Below are 27,667 nucleotides of genomic sequence, written 5' to 3'. Positions count from 1 at the left end.
TGGTAAGGCCAAAGCAAAAGACTGCAGACAAAAGTCGAGGAGTGAAGTCTGGGGGAGGTGCATCTGCTACAGACAAAAAAAAAGCGGACACTGATGTGGATTTCCAACCGCAAGGCTCAGTGCAACATGGCAGTGTTTATGAAAGGATTTTATTTATTTATTTAATATCGAAATAAACATGTTTCCAACGCCATATCACACATTCACAAACTTAAAATCATGTGTGCACATATCATGTGTGAGCCTCAAATATCACATTCATTTGTACATATCCACTGTACACATATGAATCGCGGCAAAGTTGCTTCCTGTTTTTAGTCACGTCTTTGGTCACTTTAGTGTGGGTCAAACAATAACAACCTTATGATGGTTGACAATTGAGCCTCCCACTATGCAGGTGATGGCTTCAGGATGAAGCTGGTGAAGAGCAACTGAAAAAAAACTTAGTTGAAACTTCATGACCTCTAATCAAAGGATTTTTGTAAAGTTCATGCAGTCGACATATGGATGCAAGTGAGATCATTTTATTGCCCCATAATGCAACACACTTTGAAAGGCTGTGACCAACGACTTGACAAATTGATCTACTTGAACGTACCCGATCTTTGCTGCAGTCATCTGCAAGTTTCTGCAGTTGCTCTTCAACAACTTCATCATGCAGCCATCGATCTGCGTTGTGGGAGGCTCGATTGTCAACCAATCATTATGGTGTTTTTGTTTGAGTCATGCGAATGTGACCAAATACCTAATTGAAACAAGAAGTATCTTTGCAGGATTCATGTATAAGTGAGGGCATTCGATTAATCTGGCCCAGATTAAAGTTTATTGTATTTGTTTTGGAACCGGGTTGCCTCCCATGCGTGAGCCAAAGCCCACGGCGAAATCGGCTCAAAACAAAAGCAACGTAATTAAGCACGTGGAGTAATTAGTAAGATTCTGGGTTTTCACATGCAAAAGTGATTGATTTTGATAAAAACGCGTTGTCTGCCTCAGTTAAACATTTAAAAAAATATATTTTTATGGAAAATATATGTTTTCAGGACGATGCACCATGCTGCCTTGTTGACAACATGACGGAGCAGCAGAGATTACAGTTTGATTTGAGAGTCCAGTGAGTGTGTGGGTAGAATCCAGTGAGTGTGTGGGTAGAGACCAGTGAGTGTGTGGGTAGAGTCCAGTGAGTGTGTGGGTAGAGACCAGTGAGTGTGTGGGTAGAGTCCAGTGAGTGTGTGGGTAGAGACCAGTGAGTGTGTGGGTAGAGTCCAGTGAGTGTGTGGGTAGAGACCAGTGAGTGTGTGGGTAGAGACCAGTGAGTGTGTGGGTAGAATCCAGTGAGTGTGTGAGTAGAGTCCAGTGAGTGTGTAGGTAGAATCCAGTCAGTGTGTGGGTAGAGTCCAGTGAGTGTGTGGGTAGAGTCCAGTCAGTGTGTGGGTAGAGTCCAGTCAGTGTGTGGGTAGAATCCAGTCAGTGTGTGGGTAGAGTCCAGTGAGTGTGTGGGTAGAGTCCAGTCAGTGTGTGGGTAGAGTCCAGTCAGTGTGTGGGTAGAGTCCAGTCAGTGTGTGGGTAGAATCCAGTCAGTGTGTGGGTAGAGTCCAGTGAGTGTGTGGGTAGAATCCAGTCAGTGTGTGGGTAGAGTCCAGTCAGTGTGTGGGTAGAGTCCAGTCAGTGTGTGGGTAGAGTCCAGTCAGTGTGTGGGTAGAGTCCAGTCAGTGTGTAGGTAGAGTCCAGTCAGTGTGTGGGTAGAGTCCAGTGAGTGTGTGGGTAGAGTCCAGTCAGTGTGTGGGTAGAGTCCAGTGAGTGTGTGGGTAGAATCCAGTGAGTATGTGGGTAGAGTCCAGTGAGTGTGTGGGTAGAGTCCAGTGAGTGTGTGGGTAGAATCCAGTGAGTGTGTGGGTAGAGTCCAGTGAGTGTGTGGGTAGAATCCAGTGAGTGTGTGGGTAGAATCCAGTGAGTGTGTGGGTAGAATCCAGTGAGTGTGTGGGTAGAATCCAGTGAGTGTGTGGGTAGAATCCAGTGAGTGTGTGGGTAGAGTCCAGTCAGTGTGTGGGTAGAATCCAGTGAGTGTGTGGGTAGAATCCAGTGAGTGTGTGGTTAGAGTCCAGTGAGTGTGTGGGTAGAATCCAGTGAGTGTGTGGGTAGAGTCCAGTGAGTGTGTGGGTAGAGTCCAGTGAGTGTGTGGGTAGAATCCAGTGAGTGTGGGGGTAGAGTCCAGTGAGTGTGTGGGTAGAGTCCAGTGAGTGTGTGGGTAGAGTCCAGTCAGTGTGTGGGTAGAGTCCAGTGAGTGTGTGGGTAGAATCCAGTGAGTGTGTGGGTAGAGTCCAGTGAGTGTATGGGTAGAATCCAGTGAGTGTGTGGGTAGAGTCCAGTGAGTGTGTGGGTAGAGTCCAGTCAGTGTGTGGGTAGAGTCCAGTGAGTGTGTGGGTAGAATCCAGTGAGTGTGTGGGTAGAGTCCAGTGAGTGTGTGGGTAGAATCCAATGAGTGTGTGGGTAGAGTCCAGTGAGTGTGAATAGAGCACCGTAAGAATGTTAGTGCAAAAATAAGGTGACCAATGCAAATAGCCCGGGTAGCCATTTTATTAACTGTTCAGCAGTGTCATGGCTTGGGGCTTTTCAGGAGCCTTTTGGCCCTAGACGTGGCGCTCCGGTACTGCTTGCTATGCGGTAGCAGAGAAAACAGTCTATGACTTGGGTGGCTGGAGTCTTAGACAATTTTGAAGTTTGAGAGCTGCGCGCTTTCTCTGCCCGACATATTATATGCTATATGTGTGCAGCGCGCATGTGATAAATAATCTAAGTAACGAATGAACAGTTTTGGGAATCCATCAGTATAAAAAATATTTAAAAATCACATAACCTACATTAAAAATAGCATTATTACAATATATTTTTCACTGGCCCAAGTGGCCACTGACAGGGTTGATCGACGGGCCTGGAGGGTTTCCAGAGGGCAGCCCTGTTTGCTCTACTGACAAGTTAGTATTTTCTTGCTTATTTTATGTTTCTGAAGAGCATGAGAAAAAATTTAAACATTACAATTCTTAAAAATATATTTTTTTCATTTAATTGTCAGGTTGTAAAATTCCAAATATTCTGAGAAAAGCTTAAGAAAATAGTTTTACAATCCTCCTCAATTGTAAACTGGTCTTTGACATGTACATGGACCTAAATAAAGTATACCATATTGGCCCATCCTCTTGATCCAGAACGGCTCACTTTTTGCAGGTGCCTTTGGCGGTGCTCTCCTTTGCAGTGCTCTTCAACACTGCTGTCTCCTTTGCAGTGCTCTCCAACACAGTGGCAGTGTTCTCCTTTGCAGTGCTCTTCAACACTGCTGTCTCCTTTGCAGTGCTCTTCAACACAGTGGCAGTGTTCTTCTTTGCAGCGCTCTTCACCACTGGTGTCTCCTTTGCAGTGCTCTTCACCACTGGTGTCTCCTTTGCAGTGGTAGTGTCCTCCTTTGCAGTGTTCTTCGCCGCAGTGCTCTCCTTTGCAGTGCTCTTCGCCGCAGTGCTCTCCTTTGCAGTGCTCTTCACCACTGGTGTCTCCTTTGCAGGTCTCTTCACCACATTGGCGGTGCTCTCCTTTGCAGTGCTCTTCACCACTGGTGTCTCCTTTGCAGTGCTCTCCTTTGCAGTACGCTTCGCCGCAGTGCTCTCCTTTGCAGTGCTCTTCACCGCTGGTGTCTCCTTTGCAGTGCTCTTCGCCGCAGTGCTCTCCTTTGCAGTACTCTTCGCCACAGTGCTCTCCTTAGCAGTGCTCTTTGCCGCAGTGCTCTCCTTTGTAGTGCCCTTCGCTACAATGCTCTCCTTCGTAGTGCTCTCCACCACAGTGGCAGTGCTCTCCTTCGTAGTGCTCTCCACCACAGTGGCAGTGCTCTCCTTTGCAGTGCTCTTCACCGCTGGTGTCTCCTTTGCAGTACCCTTCGCCACAGTACTCTTCACCGCTGGTGTCTCCTTTGCAGTACTCTTCGCCGCAGTGCTCACCTTTGCAGTGCTGTTTTGCGCTGGCAAGAGAGTTGTATATGAGCAGATTTATGAATATGTTAACAAACAATCTGATGCATGATTTTCAGTCAGAGTTTAGAAAAACTTACACCACTGAGTCATGTCTACTTTAATTGACTGACTTCATCAGGAAAGAGATTGATGAGGGAAATCTCTGTAGAATGGTACTGCTTGACCTACAGAAGGCCTTTGATACAGCTAACCACTGTCTCCTAATCTCCAAACTGGAGGCACTGGGGTTAAGCAGAATCCCTCTAGGCTGGGTGAAGTCCTACTTGTCAGGTAGGGAGCCAGTGGTGGAGGAGATAATAAGCTATCTCTGTACAAACGGATCATTATTTTGGGGTCCAGACCTACAGTGCCAGTCACTAGTTTTAGAACACCTACTCATTCAAGGGTTTTTCTTCATTTTTACATTTTTACATTGTAGAATAATAGTGAAGACATCAAAACTATGAAATAACACATATGGAGTCATGTAGTAACCAAAAAAAGTGTTCAAGAAATTCAAAATGTATTTTATATTTGAGATTATTCAAATTGCGACCCTTTTCCGTGATGATAACTTTGCACACTCTTGGCATTATCTCAACCAGCTTCACCTGGAATGCTTTTCCAACAGTCTTGAAGGAGTTCCCACATATGCACTTGTTAGCTGCTTTTCCTTAACTCTGCGGTCCGACTCATCCCAAACCATCTCAATTTGGTTGAGGTCGGGGATTGTGGAGGCCAGGTCATCTGATGCAGCACTCCATCACTCTCCTTCTTGGTAAAATAGCCCTTACACAGCCTGGAGGTGTGTTTTGGGTCATTGTCCTGTTGAAAAATAAATTATAATCCCACTAAGCACAAACCAGATGGGATGGGGTATCGCTGCAGAATGCTGTGGTAGCCATGCTGGTTAAGTGTCAGACAGTATCACAGACAGTGTCACCAGCAAACCAGCCCTACCCCATAACACCTCCTCCTCCATGCTTTACAGTGGGAAATACACAGATAATCCGTTCACCCACACCGCGTCTCGCAAAGACACGGCAACCAAAAATCTTGAATTTGGACTCCAGACTAAAGGACAAATTTCCGGTCTAATGTCCATTGCTCGTGTTTCTTGGCCCAAACAAGTCTCTTCTTCTTATTGGTGTCCTTTAGTATTGGTTTCTTTGCAGCAATTCGACCATGAAGGCCTGATTCACACAGTCTCCTCTGAACAGTTGATGTTGAGATTAGAGGTTGACCGATTAATCAGCATAGCCGATTAATTAGGGACGATTTCAAGTTTTCATAACAATCGGTAATCAGCATTTTTGGACGCCGATTACATTGCAATCCATGAGGAAACTGTGTGGCAGCCTGACCACCTGTTACGCAAGTTACAGCAAGGAGACAATGTAAGTTGCTAGCTAGCATTAAACTTATCTTATAAAAAACAATTAATCTTCACATAATCACTAGTCAGCTACACATAGTTGATGATATTACCAGGTTAACTAGCTTGTCCTGTGTTACATATGATCAATGCAATGCCTGTTAATTTATCATCGAATCACAGCCTACTTTGCCAAACGGGTGATGTTTTAACAAAAGTGCATTCACGAAAAAAAGCACAATCGTTGCACGAATGTACCTAACCATAAACATCAATGCCTTTCTTTAAATCAATACACAGAAGTATATATATTTTTAAACCTGCATATTTAGTTCAAATAAATTAAGGTTAGCAGGCAATATTAACTAGGGAAATTGTGTCACTTCTCTTGCATGCATTGCATGCAGAGTCAGGGTGTATTTAACAGTTTGGGCCACCTGGCTCGTTACGAACTAATTTGCCAGAATTTTACATAATTATGACATAACATTGAAGGTTGTGCAATGTATCAGCAATATTTAGACTTGGGGTTGCCACCTTTTCAATAAAATACAGAACGGTTCCGTATTTCACTGAAAAAATAAACATTTTGTTTTCGAAATTATAGTTTCCAGATTTGACCATATTAATGACCAAAGGCTCGTATTTCTGTGTTTAGTATATTATAATTAAGTCTATGATTTGATATTTGATAGAGCAGTCTGACTGAGCGGTGGTAGGCATTCATTCAAACTTTACTGCATTTGTCAGCAGCTCTTAGCAATGCTTGATTCACAGCGCTGTTTATGACTTACTTCAAGCCTATCAACTCCTGAGATTAGGCTGGCAATACTAAAGTGCCTATTAGAACATCCAATAGTCAAAGGTATATGAAATACAAATGGTATAGAGACAAATAGTCGACACGTCATAATTCCTATAATAACTACAACCTAAAACTTCTTAACTGGGAATATTGAAGAACTGGGAATATTGAACTACCAGCTTTCATATGTTCTGAGCAAGGAACTTAAACGTTAGCTTTTTACTTGGCACATATTGCACTTTTACTTTCTTCTCCAACACTGTGTTTTTTCATTATTTAAACCATGTTTCATTATTTATTTGAGACTAAACACATGTTATTTATGTATTATATTAAGTTAAAATAAAAGTGTTCATTGTTCATTCAGTATTGTTATAATTGTCATTATTACAATTATATAAAAATCGACCGATTAATTGGTATCGGCTTTTTTTGGTTCTCCAATAATTGGTATCGGTGTTGAAAAATCATATTCAGTCGACCTCTAGTTGAGATGTCTCTGTTACTTTAACTCTGTGAAGCATTTAATTGGGCTGCAATTTCTGAGGCTGTTAACTCTAATGAACTGATCCTCTGCAGCAGAGGTAACTCTGGGTCTTCCTTTCCTGTGGCGGTCCTCATGAGAGCCAGTTTCATCATAGCGCTTGATGGTTTTTGCGACTGTACTTGAAGAAACTTTCAAAGTTCTTGAAATTGACTGACCTTCATGTCTTAAAGTAATGATGGACTGTCATTTCTCTTTGCTTATTTGAGCTGGTCATGCTATAATATGGACTTGGTCTTTTGCCAAATAGGGCTATCTTCTATATACCCCCCTACCTTGTCACAACGCAACTAATTGGCTCAAACGCATTAAGAAGGAAAGCAATTCCACAAATGAACCTTTAACAAGGCACACCTGTTAATTGAAATGCATTCCAGGTGACTACCTCATGAAGCTGGTTGAGAGAATGCCAAGAGTGTGCAAAGCTGTCATCCAGGCAAAGGGTGGCTATTTGAGGAATTCCAAAAACATATATTTAGATTTTCTTTAACACTTTTTTTTTGGTTACTACATGATTCCATATGTGTTATTTCATAGTTTTGATGTCTTCACTATTATTCTACAACGTAGACAATAGTATAAAACAAAATAAAAACCCTTGAATGAGTAGGTGTTCTAAACCTTTTGACTGGTAGTGTAAAATGTGTAGGTCCTCTGAAATCAGAGTGCAGTTAGGGGTTGAGATCCTGACTATTAATTAAAACCTCTGGTAGCTAGCTACCTGAGGCTTAGGTGTCCCACATTAGACTGAGTTTGGTTTACACAATTATTTACGGTTCTGCACCCAGATATCTAACCAATTACTTTCCCCGTGTTAGGAATGGACACAATCACAGCACCAGATCAGGTGTTGCTAATGTGTGCTTATACAGGTTCAAGAGTAATGCTGGGAAAGGTACTGTCTTGTAGTGGAATGAGTTGCCTCTGCCCATAAAAATGACATCCTTTCCTGGCAGCTTTAAAAATAAAGTAAAACACAGTTTGATGTCTTCTGGGCGCATTTGAATGTACCTTATGATGTCACTGCAATGATGAGATCGATGTTCTTCTTCTTTGTTTTTATGTTTTATTATCTCTCTGTCATACTGTGTTCAACAGTGTTGGATCTTGCCTAGTCATCTTGTTTCAAGAGGACCACAATGGAAATAAGTCCCAGACTTTATTGTGTGTTATCCTCCATGATTTAACAATGGAAATAAGTCCCAGACTTTATTGTGTGTTATCCTCCATGATGTAACAATGGAAATAAGTCCCAGACTTTATTGTGTGTTATCCTCCATGATTTAACAATGGAAATAAGTCCCAGACTGTATTGTGTGTTATCCTCTATGATTTAACAATGGAAATAAGTCCCAGACTTTATTGTGTGTTATCCTCCATGATTTAACAATGGAAATAAGTCCCAGACTGTATTGTGTGTTATCCTACACGATTTAACAATGGAAATAAGTCCCAGACTGTATTGTGTGTTATCCTCCATGATTTAACAATGGAAATAAGTCCCAGACTTTATTGTGTGTTATCCTCCATGATTTAACAATGGAAATAAGTCCCAGACTTTATTGTGTGTTATCCTCCATGATTTAACAATGGAAATAAGTCCCAGACTTTATTGTGTGTTATCCTCCATGATTTAACAATGGAAATAAGTCCCAGACTTTATAGTGTGTTATCCTCCATGATTTAACAATGGAAATAAGTCCCAGACTTTATTGTGTGTTATCCTCCATGATTTAACAATGGAAATAAGTCCCAGACTTTATTGTGTGTTATCCTCCATGATTTAACAATGGAAATAAGTCCCAGACTTTATTGTGTGTTATCCTCCATGATTTAACCCATGTGCATACTGTATGTGGCTTTTCAAGTTTCATGTGTGACTGTTTTTTTAAATGGTCAAATTAATCAACTAAACTAAACTAAGTCACTCCTTTGCAGTGGTCTTGTTATCATTTTAATTTAAACCTGTAACAAAAACAACAATATCTCCTGGCAGCCATACAGTGCCTATAGAGAATCTACACCCCTGTGTAAGAAAATGTGATTAAAATGGATTTAATTGTCTTTTTTTTGTCGACTATCTACAAACAAAATAGTCTGTAATGTCAAAGTGAAAAACAAAAAAATATATAGATTTTTTTTAGATGAAGTGAAAATTGATTAGATAAGTATTCACCCTCCAATACATGTTAGAATCACCTCTGACATTGACTGCAGTGGTGAGTCTTCTTGGGTAAGTCTCATGAGCATTGGCACACAATATTTGCCCATTATTATTTTCAAAATTCTTCAAGTTCTGCCAAGGGGTTGGGGATCATGGCTAGATAGCAATGTTCAAGTCTTGTCATTGATTTTCAAGCAGATTTAAGTTAAAACTTGGCCAATCAGGAACGTTCACTGTCTTCTTGGTAAGCAACTCCTGTGTAGATGTGACTTTGTGTTGTAAGTTATTGTCCTGCTGAAAGGTGAATTCATCTCCCAGTGTCTGTTGTAAAGCAGACTGAAGCAAGTTTGACTCTAGGATTTGTTCCTGTGCTCCTTCCATATTTTAGTTATTTAATTAGTTATTATTTTCACTTTGACATTATGGAGTATTTTGTGTAGATCAATGACAGAACATTACAATTAAATCTATTTCAACCCCACTTTGTAACACAACAAAATGTAAAGAAAATTTCAAGGGGGGGTGTAAGCCTTCTACAGGCACTGTATGTTCAACGGTTAGCGACATTACACTTAACTGAACAAAAATATAAAGGCAACAATTATTCCAACCATTTTACTGAGTTACAGTTCATGTCAGAAAATCAGTCAATTGAAATAAATTCATTAGGCCCTAATCTATGGATTTCACATGACTGGGCAGGGGCGTAGCCATGGGTGGGCCTGGGTGGGCATAGACCCACCAACTTGGGTCAATCAGAATTAGTTAAAGATAGAAATACTCCTCAGTTTCATCAGCTGTTTGGGTGTCTGGTCTCAGACGATCCCGCAGGTGAAGAAGCGGATGTGGAGGTCCTGGGCTGACGTGGTTACACGTGGTCTGAGGTTGTGAGGCCGGTTGAACGTACTGCCAAATTGTCTAAAATGGTGTCAGTGGAGGCTTATGGTAGAGAAATTAACATTTAATTATTTTAGAGTTGCCTTTTATTGTCCCCAGCAGAAGGTGCACCTGTGTAACGATCATGCTGTTTAATCCGCTTCTTGATATGCCACACCGGTCAGGTGGATGGATTATCTTGGCAAAGGACAAATACTCACTAACAATGATGTAAACAAATTTGTCAACAACATTTGAGAGATCTTTTATTTCGGCTCATAAATCATGGGACCAACACTGTACATGTTGTGTTTATATTTTTGTTCATTATAGTTCTAAATATCAGGTTTCTCCTCAAAGTGAGGATGGTAATTATTTACAATATGTTCACTTGACCGGTATTCTCCTGTGGTCTGGTCCAAAATTATTGGCACAGGTTAAAGAAGGAGTTGTATGCCTTGAGACAATTGAGACATGGATTGTGTATGTGTGTCATTCAGAGGGTGGATGAGCAATACAAAATATTTAAATGCCTTTGAACAGGGTATGGTAGTAGGTGCCAGGGGCACCGGTTTGTGTGTGTCAACATTGGTCCACCACCCAAAGGACATCCAGCCAACTTGACACAACTTTGGAAAGCATTGGAGTCAACATAGGACTGAATCCCTGTGGAACGCCTTCGACACCTTGTAGAGTCCAAGCCTCGACTAATTGAGGCTGTTCTCAATATAATATATATATAATATATATATTTATTAAGAAAATGGTTAATTGACCACAAAATCAGTATTTTGAAATTGTCGTCTCAGTCTCCGGACTTGAACCTCATTGAAAACATGTGGTTTGAACTGAAGAGGGGCACGTCCTTAAACGCAGATGAAGAACATCACTGATCTGGAAATATTATCTACGGAGGAACGGTCTAAGATCTCTCCCAATGTGTTCTCCAATCTCAATAAAAACATTTTAGAAGTGCCGTTATTCTCGCAAGGTGAAGTATTGAAAGGTATTGAACAGGGCGCCAATAATTTAATAAACTGTACATACACACGTTAAAGAGGCTGCATGTTTCTGTCTATGATCCGGTCCCATTATAATGTGGCAGTCATGTTCAGCTGTCATTTTCATCATAGGTGTCTATGACCTGTAATTCTGTATTACCTCTTTTGAGAATGTTTGCCTTTGTCTTCAACTCGTCAGCAAGTGTATTCTGGTTCATGTTCTTCAGGATATTAATTGTGACGCCCAGAGCCCCATTCTCTTTGTATTTGTTCACCATCAGCTCCACGGTATTCTCCCTGCTTGTGTCGCGATCCAACTCGCTTTTTTTGATAGGCTCATAGCCACGCCTCTGGTGCCTGATCAGGAGCCACTGAAATCTCTTCATCTCCTCACTCGTCACCTCATCCAGAATGTTGACCAACACCTGCTCCATTGTTGATGATCACTGCCATGGACAAAAGAATCAGAAACCTATATCATCAACTCTCTTTTCATCTGTAGTATAATAATGATCACTGTTGTACTAACAGCCTGAGTAAGGGCTTGGTTGAAAGTGTGAAACTTTATCATGTACCATTGACACCATGTGAATTTGGGAGGTAGGTACAGTGGTCCAATGACTGTCAATGCATCTGTCTGTAATAGGGGAAACTCAGGTCTAGAAAGCACAACAGAAGGTAGGCTACAATAAATCAGGTTTAATACAATACGAGTTGTAACAAGGGAACAATAAGCCACATGGGAACATTTAGCTGAAATGTATGCCCTCTACTGACGGAAATCAACAACACACTGAGGTGTGGAAGGCTGCCCAAATTAGGCAGTAGGGGAACTCTGACGCGTTGCTCTATTGCGCTCTGGACACCGCATCTAAGCGATGGTTTTCGATGAAAGCAGTGCAATGAGGAATACAAATTAAATCAACGCAATTAGTCCGACCGAGAAGTTGTGAAGACGGCCATGCTGGCGTGGTACTAGGTTAAGCCTATGCTTCAGGAACAGCCCGGCATTACAACATCAACTTTTTCCTCCAAGTTAGCAGGCTATGTTAATTACAGTTCATGAAATACGAGTTAGACTAGATATTTGTTTTTATACCGTTATTTAAAGCTAGAATCCTAGGAAGGTGTATCATTTTGTTATCTGCATCTTACGGGACCGTGGTTGTTGTGGATGGCTGTTGACAAACGTATATGTGTATTTTTTAACCCAATAATGGGTGAATTGAAGAAGTTTATTAAGCTGCCTATCTATCGTTGTTATTGCGACCAGTGGACAGCCAGTGAAAAAATGTGCTCTTGCCAACAGCTGTGTAACAGGGTTGGTTATGTTTCCACTTGCCTCTAAAGAAATGTGTATTTAATGTTCAAGCATTCTTATTGGTTAGTTCAACTCTGATGACAATAAGGTGTGTTGTGATTGGCCCCGCTTGCAGATAGGGGCAGATCGCGAACGTCAGGTCTCCCCAGTATGAAAATGTGATACAAGGGATAGGTCACGTTCTGAATACTGTTTTCTATTTTACAATGTGTACAAGTTTGCTGTACGTTACTGATTTATACATGTGTGGGTATATGGTACCTGTTAGGGATTGAGGGGCTTTCTGGGATGTGCTTTGGCATATGATTGCTGTAAATAAGTGTGTTAGCTAGCATGCACCGATGTAATGGTCACATAAGCCCACTGCTAACACAGTTGTCTTCATGCTACAGAGTTTGCCATCGACAGCCATCAATACCGATAAGCCCTGCACAACTGACGTGCTGTTTCCTATTTAACAACAGGTATTTACACATGTTATATTTTGTATTGTATTTTTGTATTTTGTTCGCCCAGTATGAAAATGTGATGCAAGGGATTTTGCCATCGACAGCCATCAATACCGTTCAGCCCTGCACAACTAACATGCTGTTTCCCATTTAACAACAGAAATAAATGCTCAACTGGGACCACTGGCCGAAGTGATTTATTTTGAGAAAACACAACGCATGGAGAGTACATATAACATCTGTTACAGCTGCAGGGTGTGGATCCTTTGGAATAAACGTTCGAGGGACTTCTACTCTTCTAAACTCAAATCAAATCAAATGTTATTTGTCACATACACATGGTTAGCAGATGTTAATGCGAGTGTAGCGAAATGCTTGTGCTTCTAGTTCCGACAATTCAGTAATAACCAACAAGTAATCTAACTAACAATTCCAAAACTACTACCTTATACACAAGTGTAAAGGGATAAAGAATATGTACATAAAGATATATGAATGAGTGATGGTACAGAACGGCATAGGCAAGATGCAGTAGATGGTATCGAGTACAGTATATACATATGAGATGAGTATGTAAACAAAGTGGCATAGTTAAAGTGTCTAGTGATACATGTTTTACATAAAGATGCAGTAGATGATATAGAGTACAGTATATACGTAGACATATGAGATGAATAATGTAGGGTAAGTAAACATTATATTAAGTAGCATTGTTTAAAGTGGCTAGTGATATATTTTACATCAATTCCCATTCCTCCTTGGTATCGTGAACAAGTTTGGACCGCAATCTTTTACATATGTGTATATATAATATTTAATGTAATTCGTGCTGATATATATATATATATATACTTTTTATCCATAGTCCTAGCTGACACATGTTGAAACTTGCACATTTTGATAGACTTAAAGGGGATTCTGTAGTTTCTGCATTCAATTGCGTATTATATGTATATATAAACCCATTGATTCTTGAAGAATATAAATTATCAATGTTTCGTGAGCTTAGTTCAACTGTCGTAGTCCATCAGAACCCGATATTTAAGCTTGTTTTACTCCAATGTTTGTAAACGTTGTACATGCAAACAACTATTGTATAGCCTCAAAACATGGTTAAAACTACAATTTTGGATATCGTGGATATGGTCAGTCCTTGCATCCATAGTGCTGTCTATGAATTTTAGTGTTTACATTTCTCCAGGCCCATCCCTCATTTTCTTACCAAAACAGAGGTGGGGTGGCCACTTCGGTTATTGTTTCGATGAAGGTGTCTAGCTTTTAACAGATTAGAAATTGGAGAGAGGCCAAGTAGCCTGGTGTGCATCAGCAAAAAGTGCAATGGAGCAGATGTACAGAGCTGTGAAAAAGTATTGACCCCTTTCTCATTCTGCATATTTTTGATACTGCACGTTATCAGATCTTCAACCAAAACCTAATATTAGATAACGGGAACATGAGTGAACAAAATAAAACAATGACATACTTACACACTCGTATTTCATAAAGAAAGTTATTCAACACCCACTTCCCCAATTCCCCTTGGTTTAACCACACTAAGGCACTAACATCGCACATAAAACAAAAGATTAAACAGTACATCATACAAAATGTATAATACCACCATACAACAATATAATAATGTATGTGTGTGTGTGCGTATGTGTGTGTCTGTACCTGTGTGTGTGTCTCTTCACAGTCCACGCTGTTCCATAAAGTATTTTTTTTAATCTAATTTTACTGCTGCATCAGTTACCTGATGTGGAATAGAGTTCCAGGGAGTCATGGCTCTATGTAGTACTGTGGAATAGAGTTCCAGGGAGTCATGGCTCTATGTAGTACTGTGGAATAGAGTTCCATGGAGTCATGGCTCTATGTAGTACTGTGGAATAGAGTTCCATGTAGTCATGGCTCTATGTAGTACTGTGGAATAGAGTTCCAGGGAGTCATGGCTCTATGTAGTACTGTGGAATAGAGTTCCATGGAGTCATGGCTCTATGTAGTACTGTGGAATAGAGTTCCATGGAGTCATGGCTCTATGTAGTACTGTGGAATAGAGTTCCATGGAGTCATGGCTCTATGTAGGACTGTGGAATAGAGTTCCATGGAGTCATGGCTCTATGTAGTACTGTGGAATAGAGTTCCATGGAGTCATGGCTCTATGTAGTACTGTGGAATAGAGTTCCATGGAGTCATGGCTCTATGTAGGACTGTGGAATAGAGTTCCATGTAGTCATGGCTCTATGTAGTACTGTGGAATAGAGTTCCATGGAGTCATGGCTCTATGTAGGACTGTGGAATAGAGTTCCATGGAGTCATGGCTCTATGTAGTACTGTGGAATAGAGTTCCATGGAGTCATGGCTCTATGTAGTACTGTGGAATAGAGTTCCATGGAGTCATGGCTCTATGTAGGACTGTGGAATAGAGTTCCATGTAGTCATGGCTCTATGTAGTACTGTGGAATAGAGTTCCATGGAGTCATGGCTCTGTGTAGTACTGTGGAATAGAGTTCCATGGAGTCATGGCTCTATGTAGGACTGTGGAATAGAGTTCCATGTAGTCATGGCTCTATGTAGGACTGTGGAATAGAGTTCCATGGAGTCATGGCTCTATGTAGTACTGTGGAATAGAGTTCCATGTAGTCATGGCTCTATGTAGTACTGTGGAATAGAGTTCCATGGAGTCATGGCTCTATGTAGTACTGTGGAATAGAGTTCCATGTAGTCATGGCTCTATGTAGTACTGTGGAATAGAGTTCCATGTAGTCATGGCTCTATGTAGTACTGTGGAATAGAGTTCCATGGAGTCATGGCTCTATGTAGGACTGTGGAATAGAGTACCATGGAGTCATGGCTCTATGTAGTACTGTGGAATAGAGTTCCATGTAGTCATGGCTTTATGTAGTACTGTGGAATAGAGTTCCAGGGAGTCATGGCTCTATGTAGTACTGTGCGTCTCCCGTAGACTGTTCTGGATTTAGCTATGATGGCAAACATGGAAAAATAATGACTTGACATCCTCTCCTAATTGGACCAGAACTCTGTGGTGGTTATTTATTTATTATCAAATGAGGAGAGACAAACTTATCACACAAGTCAGAGTTATACTTAAAACTAAAATCTTTATTCACGTATTAATAAGGAAAGCAGGTAAATACCACACACACAAGTGAATGATGTGAGTGCTCTGCAATAACGAGGCTGGTCAACTCAACACTCTTGACTGTTGGGTTGAGAGCCCCGACACAAAGAATATCAAGATATTTTCTATGGCATAGATAAACCCCATTAGTCTACATGACAAATAACAGATTTGTGGAATTGGTCACAAGGTGAGACTTGAAATGAGTATCCCCCAGCCAGATAGCATTTGCTATGAAATAAATTGACAATTCACAGAAGACAGTATCTGCTGTGAAGACTCTAACCACTAGCTAGCCTAGTGGTAAGTGCGTTGGGCCAGTAACTGAAAGGTTGTTGGCTCAAATCCCGAGCTGCTCCTGAACAAGGCAGTTAACCCACTGTTCCCAGGTAGGCCATCATTGTAAATAAGAATTCGTTCTTAACTGACTTGCCAAGTTAAATATTTTGTTTATTTTTAAAACAGGGGTTGGCCTCCAAAACGAGGTTCCTCTCAACTTGAGCCATCTCTCCCTGGTTCATTCCAGTCAGATCGGAGCAACTTCCCTCACATGAAATGAATGTAGCTTGTTAGGTTTATCACCTAAGATATCGTCAATTTGCTTTCAGCGTTAACACACACACACACACAAGAGTTCTAAGAACCCTATTCTATTTACATAGAACAACCATTTGATGCAATAACAGTATTATAACGTAATTTTGTAATTTCCCCACCATAACTCTTATTAATTTTACATACATTGTATGTACAAAAGTATGTGGACACCCCTTCAAATGAGTGGATTTGGCTATTTCAGACACACCCGTTCCTGACAGGTGTATAAAATTGAGCACACAGCCATGTAATCTCCATAGACAAACATTGGCAGTAGAATGGCCTCTCCAGTTTCCAGTATCTATTCTGCAACAGTTTATGTGTCGGGGGGCTAGGGTCAGTCTGTTATATCTGGTGTAATTCTCCTGTCTTATCTGGTGTCCTGTGTGAATTTAAATATGCTCCCTATAATTCTCTCTCTCTCCCTCTCTCCCTCCACTCTCGGAGGACCTGAGCCCTAGGATTATGCCTCAGGACTACCTGGCCTGATAACTCCTGGCTGTCCCCAGTCCACCTGGTCGTGCTGCTGCTCCAGTTTCAACTGTTCTGCCTGCGGCTATGGAACTGTGAGAGCAAAATGACAAGATTATATTATAATAATTTTTATGCATCGAATACCTTTGATGAGTACTTCCTTATCTGTGTTCATCTCTAGGATTCTTCCTAGCTTCCTGCCTTTCTAGGGAGTTTTTGCTAGCCACCGTGCTTCTACATCTGCATTGCTTGCTGTTTGGAGTTTTAGGCTGAGTTTCTGTTTAGCACTTTTGCGACATCTGCTGATGTAAAAAGAGATGTATAAATACATTTCATTGATTGGTTGATTAAGATATTGTTGAGGAATTGCACTTACAAACTATCTTATGAACTTCTTATTTTTTTTCTTAAGAAGCTTCTTTGTGAATCTGGGCCAAGGTCTTGTCTTGGTGTCAGATACATTTCTACTCGGCCTCGACTAGGTCTCGGACCAGCGGAGTAAAAAACAAAACTCTATATTATCAGCTTCCATTAAACAGACAGTTAACCCACTGTTCCCACTGTTCCTAGGCCGTCATTGAAAATAAGAATTAGTTCTTTAACCGACTTGCCTAGTTAAATAAAGGTTCAATGAAATAAATAAATAAAAAAGTCAGTGCATAAAACTGCTTCGACAAGCCAAATATATACACTCATTTGTTGAAAGATAAATATCTTAACACCCTTATCTATTATGGACATGTTTGCACAATGGCAAACCTATAGGTATGTGACAGGTTGGTGATTCTGTAAAGGACAGCAACCGTAATACCAGCCAGCGCACTCGTGTAGGAGAAAGTAAATATTAGTTGAATACTATACTGTTTAATTAGACTTATTATGCTGTTTAACTTACATAATTGTTATATGTTAGTATTTTGCTGATACAGGCTTGTGTTGTGTGGGTATGACTGCAGTAAGTGACTTCCTGTTTTCACAATCTACAGGAACTTAGATGTGTGGAAATATGTAGGAAGGAACTGACAACGGTGGCAACGTCAGCAATATTAATCTGCACAGACAAGCTACATGTAGGAGAGTGCACTTTTTTGTAAAATAACACAAAGGGACACTTAATTTTCAGTGGGCTTTGCGTATACTCACTTCTTAATCCCTACTGATGCGTATCAAAGTAGTGTAGTGGAGGTATAGGACTTATCCCGAGTGGGGCAGCGGTCTAAGGCTCTGCATCTCAGTGCTAGAGGCATCACTACAGACACCCTGTGAAACATGTGATTTTGAGTGAAAATCTGAAGAATCTATAGAGAAACAGGATTTTTCCCACAGGGAGGCTTTCCTTCGCTGGGCGGGCCGTTTGGGAACTTTTTGACAAAATCTCCAGGCACCACTACTACTCCCCTGCATAGGGTCGATGGAAAGACAGCAGTCACACACAGCACGATGTTAAATCACCACTACTCCACTGCATAGGGCCGATGGAAAGACAGCAGTCACACACAGCACGATGTTAAAGCACCACTACACCACTGCATAGGGCCGATGGAGAGACAGCAGTCACACACAGCATGATGTTAAATCACCACTACACCACTGCATAGGGCCGATGGAGAGACAGCAGTCACACACAGCATGATGTTAAATCACCACTGCATAGGGCCGATGGAGAGACAGCAGTCACACACAGCATGATGTTAAATCACCACTACACCACTGCATAGGGCCGATGGAGAGACAGCAGTCACACACAGCATGATGTTAAATCACCACTACACCACTGCATAGGGCCGATGGAGAGACAGCAGTCACACACAGCATGATGTTAAATCACCACTGCATAGGGCCGATGGAAAGACAGCAGTCACACACAGCATGATGTTAAATCACCACTGCATAGGGCCGATGGAGAGACAGCAGTCACACACAGCATGATGTTAAATCACCACTGCATAGAGCCGATGGAAAGACAGCAGTCACACACAGCATGATGTTAAATCACCACTGCATAGGGCCGATGGAGAGACAGCAGTCACACACAGCATGATGTTAAATCACCACTACATAGGGCCGATGGAAAGACAGCAGTCACACACAGCACGATGTTAAAGGATAAGCAGTCCATAAACTCAGACATAATAAGCCAGTAGGTCCCAATCATAAGAATAAAAAAATGCATCATGCATTTCACAATCAAAATGTACAAGTATTACTCCCCATTTCACAATCAAAATGTACAAGTATTACTCCCCATTTCACAATCAAAATGTACAAGTATTACTCCCCATTTCACAATCAAAATGTACAAGTATTACTCCCCATTTCACAATCAAAATGTACAAGTATTACTTCCCATTTCACAATCAAAATGTACAAGTATTACTTCCCATTTCACAATCAAAATGTACAAGTATTACTTCCCATTTCACAATCAAAATGTACAAGTATTACTTCCCATTTCACAATCAAAATGTACAAGTATTACTTCCCATTTCACAATCAAAATGTACAAGTATTACTTCCCATTTCACAATCAAAATGTACAAGTATTACTCCCCATTTCACAATCAAAATGTACAAGTATTACTCCCCATTTCACAATCAAAATGTACAAGTATTACTTCCCATTTCACAATCAAAATGTACAAGTATTACTCCCCATTTCACAATCAAAATGTACAAGTATTACTCCTCATTTCACAATCAAAATGTACAAGTATTACTTCCCATTTCACAATCAAAATGTACAAGTATTACTTCCCATTTCACAATCAAAATGTACAAGTATTACTTCCCATTTCACAATCAAAATGTACAAGTATTACTTCCCATTTCACAATCAAAATGTACAAGTATTACTTCCCATTTCACAATCAAAATGTACAAGTATTACTTCCCATTTCACAATCAAAATGTACAAGTATTACTCCCCATTTCACAATCAAAATGTACAAGTATTACTCCCCATTTCACAATCAAAATGTACAAGTATTACTTCCCATTTCACGTTTAGCACACAAAGTAATCGATTACCTAAAGTTTAAAGTGGAACTGACAGCGTGTTAACTACTTTGCAGATATGAACCAAACAGACTATCATTATATCAAGTCAAAAATATAACATTCCCAGTTTATTCTACAAAACCAACTTCAGAAGAGGTTTTAGAAATAGGTTCTATATTTGACTCAGCGTTCCATGACGTACACCAAGGCATTGTTGGCAGAATTGATGGATGCAGTATAATGCGTGATTAATATAATTCACCAATACATTTCTTGGTAGTCCAAAAAATATTGCTACCAGGTTGTAAATCCCAGCTGGCCTGGTACATTGTTTACTGTCTCCATTCAGGATGCACTGTTTCAGTTTCAATTACTCAATATTCTGGACAAAAACTGAGAAATGTAAATAAGGCTGGGAATATCAATACAATCATACTAGGAAGGGAAATGATCACAAGTCAGTCATAACGTGGCTAATTGGCTAGCGTATCTATTTAGGTAGCAAGCTAAAAACACTGAGCCTGAAGTTCACTAGATAGCTAACTAACTGCTAGGAGGATGTCATGCCATTGGATGAGTGGGTGAGTTACTGACTTTTTCCCCTCATATCGTTTTTCGGTGGCTATACACAGATAGAGAGGCAGGTGTCATTTGGTTAGCTAACAAGAACTTGTACGACTGTTAGTCAAGTAGCATATCTCTTAGCAAATTATTTCTGGCTATCTACTCCGATTTCAGAGTACTCTTGTCTGAATGAGCCAGAGTGCAGAATAACTGATGCATTTACGAAGGCGCCAAACCTCACTGAAAAAGACCGGTGTCAGTAAACGTAGGCAAAAAAAAGTTATAGTTAGTCAAGAATGCTCTAGATAACTGTAACTGGGTGAGTGACTGGTTGCCGGGAAGTCAGGCGCAGGAGAGCAGAGATGGGTGATAACAGGAGAACTTTAATATAAACCCTGGCCCAAAGGCACAGCAGCACAAAGCACAACCACGGTAACATGAACCGGATTAAACAAAACAAACAAATCTAGGTTTGAAACAAACCTAGCGCAAGACAGCCTGTAGCGTAACACCCTACACAAAGAACAGTTCCACACACAGACATGGGGGAAACAGAGGGTAATATACATTTAGTCTGATGAGGGAATGTGAACCCGGTGTGCGGGAAAACAAGACAAAACATGAAATGAAAGGTGGAGTGACGATGGCTAGAAGACCAGTGACTTTGACCGCCGAACGCCGTCCAAACAAGGAGAGGGACCGACTTTGGCGGAAGTCGTGACAATAACATGTAAACAGCCTAGCTAACCAGCTCTGCTTCGGCAAGTAAAACGTTCAGAGTGGTGTTCTCTCATTTGTGTCTATAAGTAGCTAGCTAGCAAGCTAGCCAACTTTAGCCAGTTAGCTTTGGTGCTTGGCTGGGACAAGCATGCATTGGCAGGTAAGCTGCAGAAGGACGAGGAGGCTACAATTCCCTATCGTTTATCAGTGCAATTTTGACGGCCAACTAAAGAAGTTTGAGAGGGTTTATCTAATGTTACTTTGTTAGATTTTATTTCATCTTACCCCGGCTAGTGTTAGTTGTTGATCTTGTTGTTGTTGATGCGCATAACCGAGAGAGAGAGTCTAACTTTTCATGGTTGTTTGATCAATAGGACTGTAAAATTCCCAAATGTAAGAGGACTCCTGTGGTGTTTCCATAGTTGCAGAAATGTATGTGGCTTTTAGCGAATGGAATGCGTTCTAACGATCTAAAGTCTCCCTGTTGCAACTGCGTGTAAACATACAGTCCAGTTCAAGGTGAATGATGTCATCCCCGTGTTGTAAATGGCTTGTTTGTATAAAGGCCTACTGTAGCTCTGATTGGCTATAGCGCACCGGTCTGTGTGGACTCCGGTCCTGGACGAGACATATGGTTTTATTAGGTTTTATTTACTGCAGTGTTTATTGATTGTCCAAACACCACAGCCACAATCCCACTCTATATTGCTATAGAATTCTCCCAAATTCCTTAGTATACGTTATTCCCAAACATTCTAAGAATTTATGAAAACGTTAAAATGACAATATCTACGTGGTCGCTTTTAATAAGATTTCATGTTGCTAAAATGCTGTCAGTTCCACTTTAAATGCAACAATGTTTCACACACATAACTTATTTTCAAAGAGATGACTAACAACAGGATGTGACGCTGCAATAACAAACATAGTTCCATTCACTAGATTAAGATAATTTGAAATTTAACTTATTGTTGAAAGTTATTCTTGGAAAGGGAGAAGCTAATAAATTAGCAACAACATCCTCTTTGATAAGACCTGCTGCAACTGCTGCAAACTAGCCTGCAACAAAAGCTAGCTAGCTAGACCGTGGTAAAACTACTGCTCGCTATTGCGCAGTGACCTGTTGGCCTTCAAGAAGGCAGAAGTTTCCATACGTTTTTGTAAAAACGGTCCCACCCATTAAGTCAAAATGTGATTGGTTGATTCCACTGTCACTCCAAAATTTTGCCATAATACAGTTGAATGGCAGATGCATTTTGTCTAGCTTCTGATGGCCTAGCAAATGGCTGACTTAGCTAGCTATATCTATCTCCCAGAGACCAGCAAAGAAAAATCCTGATTGCATATTTTTTTCTCTTCAGTGTTTCCCCTTTTACTTCCCAACCCAAACTGAAAAGATTAAATCAGAACATAATTGAAAATAATAATATAATGATATAATAATAATAATTTTTATAAATCCTTAGCCCTTCTCTGAAGGCGTAGAAGGCCCATTGTTCCCCACTGTGTTTGGGTTAGTAATAATTTGTAGTGGCTCTATTTTCCCCCAGAATGCATTTTTTCACTATTTTGAATGTCTAAAGAATCCATATGTTGTTGTGAAATACGAACACAGAAATACTGGACATTTTGAACTCTTATGGTGGTGATTTTACAAAATTACAATCATGGTCTTGAATTGGTCTCACTTTAGGTGGTCTCCAACACCCTAGTTAGTCTCTGTCTCTATTCTTTCATTTGCATGTCCTAATTAAGGATGAGAAGTGCTGACCTCTCTCTCCTGGATGATCTCCTGCCCAAACTGTCACCTTATTTGTTTCACTGCCTTTGAACCCCTTTTTCCTAATTAGACTTGCCCCGGATCATAGATCTAGGATTGTACACAATCTCAATTTTAACTCCAACTCCCTCTCTCTCTCTGTATCTCTCCCCCACACAACACACACACAGAAGCACACAATTTAGATTTTTAGTGTTGTAATGATGCTCTTATTTGGTTACATACAGTGCCAGTCAAAAGTTTGGACACACCTACTCTTTCAAGGGTTTTTCTTTATCTTTACTATTTTCTACATTGTATAATAATAACAGTGAAGACATCAACACTATGAAATAACACATATGGAATCATGTAGTAACCAAAAAAGTGTTCACCAACATAAATCACCAACAGTGTCACCAGCAAAGCACCACCACACGATCACACCTCCTCCTCCATGCTTCACGATGGGAACCACACATAAGGAGATCATCTGTTCACCTATTCTGTGTCTCACAAAGAAACAGTGGTTGGAACCACAAATCTCAAATTTGGACTCATCAACCTAAAGGACAGATTGCCACCGGTCTAATGTCCATTGCTCATGTTTCTTGGCCCAAGCAAGTCTCTTCTTCTTATTGGTGTCCTTTAGTAGTGGTTTATTTACAGCAATTCGACCATGAAGGCCTGATTCACGCTGATCTCCTCTGAACAGTTGATGTTGAGATCTGTCTGTTACTTGAACTCTGAAGTATTTATTTGGGAAGCAATCTGAGGTGCAGTTAACTCTAATGAACTTATCCCCTGCACCAGAGTTAACTCAGAGTACATTAAATGGGGCGGCAGGGGTTAGCGGTTAGAGCGTTGGACTAATAACCGGAAGGTTGCAAGTTCAAACCCCCGACCTGACAAGGTACAAATCTGTCGTTCTGCCCCTGAACAAGGCAGTTAACCCACTGTTCCTAGGCCGTCATTGAAAATAAGAATTTGTACTTGGTAAAAAAATATATATATGCGCTGTTTCTATGGTTACACCTCTTGGGACTTTTCCAGAACATGGGTGTTCCTTTCAGAGGATGACATATCTGGTTATGTCTGTAAAATGTATCTATGGACCGTTGCTATGGTCCTACATGCATACCTGTCTTAGTGGAGAACATGTTTGTATTTTTGAACTATTGGTGTGGCTCTACATTTTCCCTAAAATGAAACCTAACTAAAATTAGTGCAAGGCAATAATAAAACAGTGGCTAAATGCCAGAGGGGGATGAGTCATTAAGAGGAGTTACTCTGTGTGACTTAAGGAGGAAGAATGTATAAGAAGTATGTGTCAAGACTGTTAGATGTTTTCATGACCAGCTCGGCTTTTATTATGTCGTAATAAAAGTATATTTGAACTCACAGGCTCCGGTATTTGTGAAATATTATTGACTGAACATTTCCACGCCAGTTTGACGGTGAACCTAGTCTGAGGTCCTGAGCGCTCGGGAGCAGGTTTTCATCAAGGATCTTTCTGTACTTTGCTCTGTTCATCTGTCCTTCGATCCTGACTAGTCCCCCAGTCCCTGGATTCCTCCAGATTTGATGCTTGGCATTCAGGCTAAATAGTTCAATCAGACCAGAGAATCTTGTTCCTCATGTTCTGAGAGACCTTTAGGTATTTTTTTGGCAAACTCCAAGCAGTCTATCATGTGGCTTCCGTCTGGAAACTCTACCATAAAGGCCTGATTGGTGGAGTGTTGCCGAGATGGTTGTACCTCTTGAAGGGTCTCCCATCTTCACAGAGGAACTCTGGAGCTCTGTCAGAGTGACTATTGGGTTCTTGGTCATCTCCCTGACCAATGCCCTTCTCTCCCAATTGCTCAGTTTGGCCGGGCGGCCAGCTCTAAGAAGAGTCTTGGTGGTTCAAAGCTTCTTCCATTAAAGAATGATGAAGGCCACTGTGTTCTTGGGGGGCCTTCAATGCTGCAGAAAAGTTTTTGTACCCCTCCCCAGATCTGTGCCTCGACACAATCCTGTGTGGGACCTTTATGGACAATTCCTTCGACCTCATGTCTTGGTTTTTCCTCTGACATGCAGTGTCAACTGTGGGACCTTATATAGACAGGTGTGTGTCTTTCCAAATCATGTCCAAACAATTGAATTTACCACAGGTGGACTCTAATCAAGTTGAAGAAACATCTCAAGGATGATGAATGGAAACAGGATGCACCTGAGCTTTAATTTCGAGTCTCATAGCAAATGCTCTGAATAATTATGTCAATAATTATGTAAATGAGGTATTTATGTTTTTTTTTTTTTTTTTATACATTTGAAACATTTCTAAAAACCAGTTTTCGCTTTATTATTGGGTTATTGTGTGTACATTGAATAAGGCTGTATACATTACAACATGTGGAAACGTTGACCTCAGGTCTCCCTACTGGAAGAGCGAGGTAGGGGGAGCAGGGCCATTTCTAACTCTGTACTGTACTAATGCAATTAATAATGCAATTAGTTGTGAAATTTAGTTTGTGTGTTTCTTGTTTAAAGTGCAATCCTGTAATAATCAGGTTATCTTCTTTATATGTGTGTTATTCAATTTGTGCCTTTGTGTGATACAGGACTTGTGCAATTTAGTTTTATTTCTATGTTTTTGTTGTTAGCAATATGGTAAAGTGTAATAATTAAATTATCTATTTTATCTGTATTTATATACAACAGTTTGTTTCTATTTGTCTTTGTTACTACTTTTTTTATATTTGAGTGTTATTTTTGTATATTTCTATAGTTTTTTAAATGTTATGATTATTTAATTGTGTTGTTCCAAATGTCTGAATTAAAATGTTAGTGCAGAATGGTGATTTTTTCTTTTTTGGGGGGGAGGGCTCGAAGACGACGAGCATACAAGCTAGAACCGCAACTGGGACTTGGAAATATATAAATATGGAATAGGCTAAGTGTTTTACCTGCGCGTAACCCTAAAACTGAGGACTAATTAGACTACTATGTTGTTTATCATTGTGTTGTCATGGAGGACTGATTGGGCTCGTTGCTTCGAGTTTAAAAATAAATGCTGCGCTCATGGAATGGCATGCTTTGAGCACTACAGAAAAGAGTTATTTGCACGTGAACAATTAATTTAATATGCTGCGTTTGCTGTAAGCCTATTTTTTCCGTTTTTGTTGGTGACAGTTTGATATCTCGACAATTTGCAGCTCTTTAAGTCTATCAAAAGTGCTCGAGTTTGAGCATGTGTCCATTACGCCTAATGATTAAAAAAATATATATAATCAGCACGAATTAGATTGAGCAATAAAAGCCCCACTCGTGGTCTTCTTAAATGTGACTATTTTTTGACAGCATGGCGCACAATACCACAGCGGAGTTTATAAGGGAGGAACTCAAACTTTTATTCCATAGGAGCAGCAAGAGCGCGTGTTTCACTCGATCCACTGGGGCGTATTCATTACGCCGATTCTGTTGCAAAACGTTTTTTAAACCGAAGCAAACGGAACGAAACGGGGAGGGACCTTCCTGAATTTGTCCAATATAAACTCTTTATTTGCTTTGTGAACTGAAATCCACAACAACCACAATCCATAAGGTGCAGAAAGATAACAGAGAGCAGCAGCGTGATTCATAGACTAGATATCAACAACACATTCTAACGTAGGCTACACCATTGCCGTCTTCCTTGCCCCCAAGCATTTACTCAAGTTGGATCATCGTTGGATGTCATAAATCGCACGAATCTAAGACATAGCTTGTGGATTGTAGCCTACAAAAGCCTATTCCTGTTCTTTTACCGCCTATTCCGGTTATTTTCCCGCGTATTCCGGTTATTTCCCCGCCTATTCCGGTTATTTCCCCGCGTTCCACCAAACGTATTCGGTGTGTCATCATAGTGGTCTCTGATTTGTGGTCGGAACAAATGTACATTTGCACCTTTTACAATGACTATTTTAATGTCATCAAAATAGAAAGGTGTCCAATACTTTTTCACTCTCACAAAAACCCTTCCTGGATAAAACATTTACCTTATAAGTAATCACAACGTTTTTCAAAATCAATCCTATCTGTAATCTGATAACTATATTGTTGCTGGGAACGTAATGGATTACAGTTACCGTCTTTTCGTAATCAGTTACATGTAAATCCTCCACCGTGATGATCCACTGCCGCTACTACAACGTTAAATCCACAATGATTCAGTGATAATTATTCGGCTGTTCTGCGCAGGGAGTACCGCTTATAAAACATGGGAAATATAAATGGGCCAACATAGGATAATAGTGGATAAGGTTATCCAACCAATAACAATAACCTTCGATCAAAACATTTATAAATACAAATACATAAATACAAATAGGCCGAAATGAAACAGAAGAAGGGTACAACGAGAAGATTCAAGTGTGAAAGATATATATACATCCACATATAAATATATATATATATAGGCTTGCACACAATCTACAGCCTACATACGTTCATATTTTTTTTAACATTTTCTACAAGTTAGATATTAGTCTTCATTCCGTTTTTAAAGAGATTCTAAAAAGTGTTTTTACTCAGTGTATAGCCTAACTAATAGTACACCACGAAATAAGATCGAGTTAGTGCTTTAGTAGGTAGGTAGGTATCTTACCTTCAATAAATTATAACCAGAATGCTTTAGGCTCAACAGGTGTTCTTTGCTTTGGCTTTCATCCGTAATCTATGTAATATAACCGCATTGAAAGCAGACCACGCCTATCATGTCTCGATGTGAAATGGCCAGCTAGTTAGCGGGGTGCGCGATAAAAGCGGTTCAATCGGTGACGTCACTCGCTCTGAGACCTTGAAATAGTTGTTCCCCTTTTGTGGAAATTCGGGTAACGATGCTTAGTGGTTCAGTTGTTGATGTGT

At 40.4% G+C, this 27,667-nt stretch overlaps 1 protein-coding gene and 1 long non-coding RNA gene across 4 annotated transcripts; one reads left to right on the top strand and one right to left on the bottom strand.

The window, feature by feature from the left end:
* Window positions 1-130: 130 nt before the first annotated feature.
* Window positions 131-27,667, bottom strand: LOC110536451 (uncharacterized). Of its 3 annotated transcripts, none has more exons than XM_021622216.3 (3): window positions 27,408-27,667; window positions 10,921-11,206; window positions 131-4,003 (listed from the first exon to the last, which is right to left on the bottom strand). In XM_021622216.3, the coding sequence occupies exons 2-3, from the start codon at window positions 11,192-11,194 to the stop codon at window positions 3,210-3,212; spliced, it is 1,068 nt and encodes a 355-aa protein (XP_021477891.3). In that variant the 5' UTR covers window positions 11,195-11,206; window positions 27,408-27,667; the 3' UTR covers window positions 131-3,209. The 3 variants fall into 3 exon arrangements, with proteins under 3 accessions (XP_021477891.3, XP_036792347.2, XP_021477892.3); XM_036936452.2 differs by lacking the exon at window positions 27,408-27,667 and adding an exon at window positions 26,890-27,020; XM_021622217.3 differs by lacking the exon at window positions 27,408-27,667 and adding an exon at window positions 21,307-21,532.
* Window positions 12,239-12,763, top strand: LOC149979888 (uncharacterized). The gene is made up of 3 exons (XR_016484714.1): window positions 12,239-12,304; window positions 12,474-12,545; window positions 12,691-12,763. It is a non-coding gene; the product is annotated as an uncharacterized LOC149979888 (long non-coding RNA).

This window comes from Oncorhynchus mykiss, chromosome 11 (genome assembly GCF_057628025.1).
Source record: "Oncorhynchus mykiss isolate SJ-2025 chromosome 11, ASM5762802v1, whole genome shotgun sequence".
Classification (NCBI taxonomy): Eukaryota; Metazoa; Chordata; class Actinopteri; order Salmoniformes; family Salmonidae; genus Oncorhynchus; species Oncorhynchus mykiss.
The sequence above is the reverse complement of the archived record's forward strand: the minus strand, read 5'-3'. Positions and strand labels throughout refer to the sequence as shown.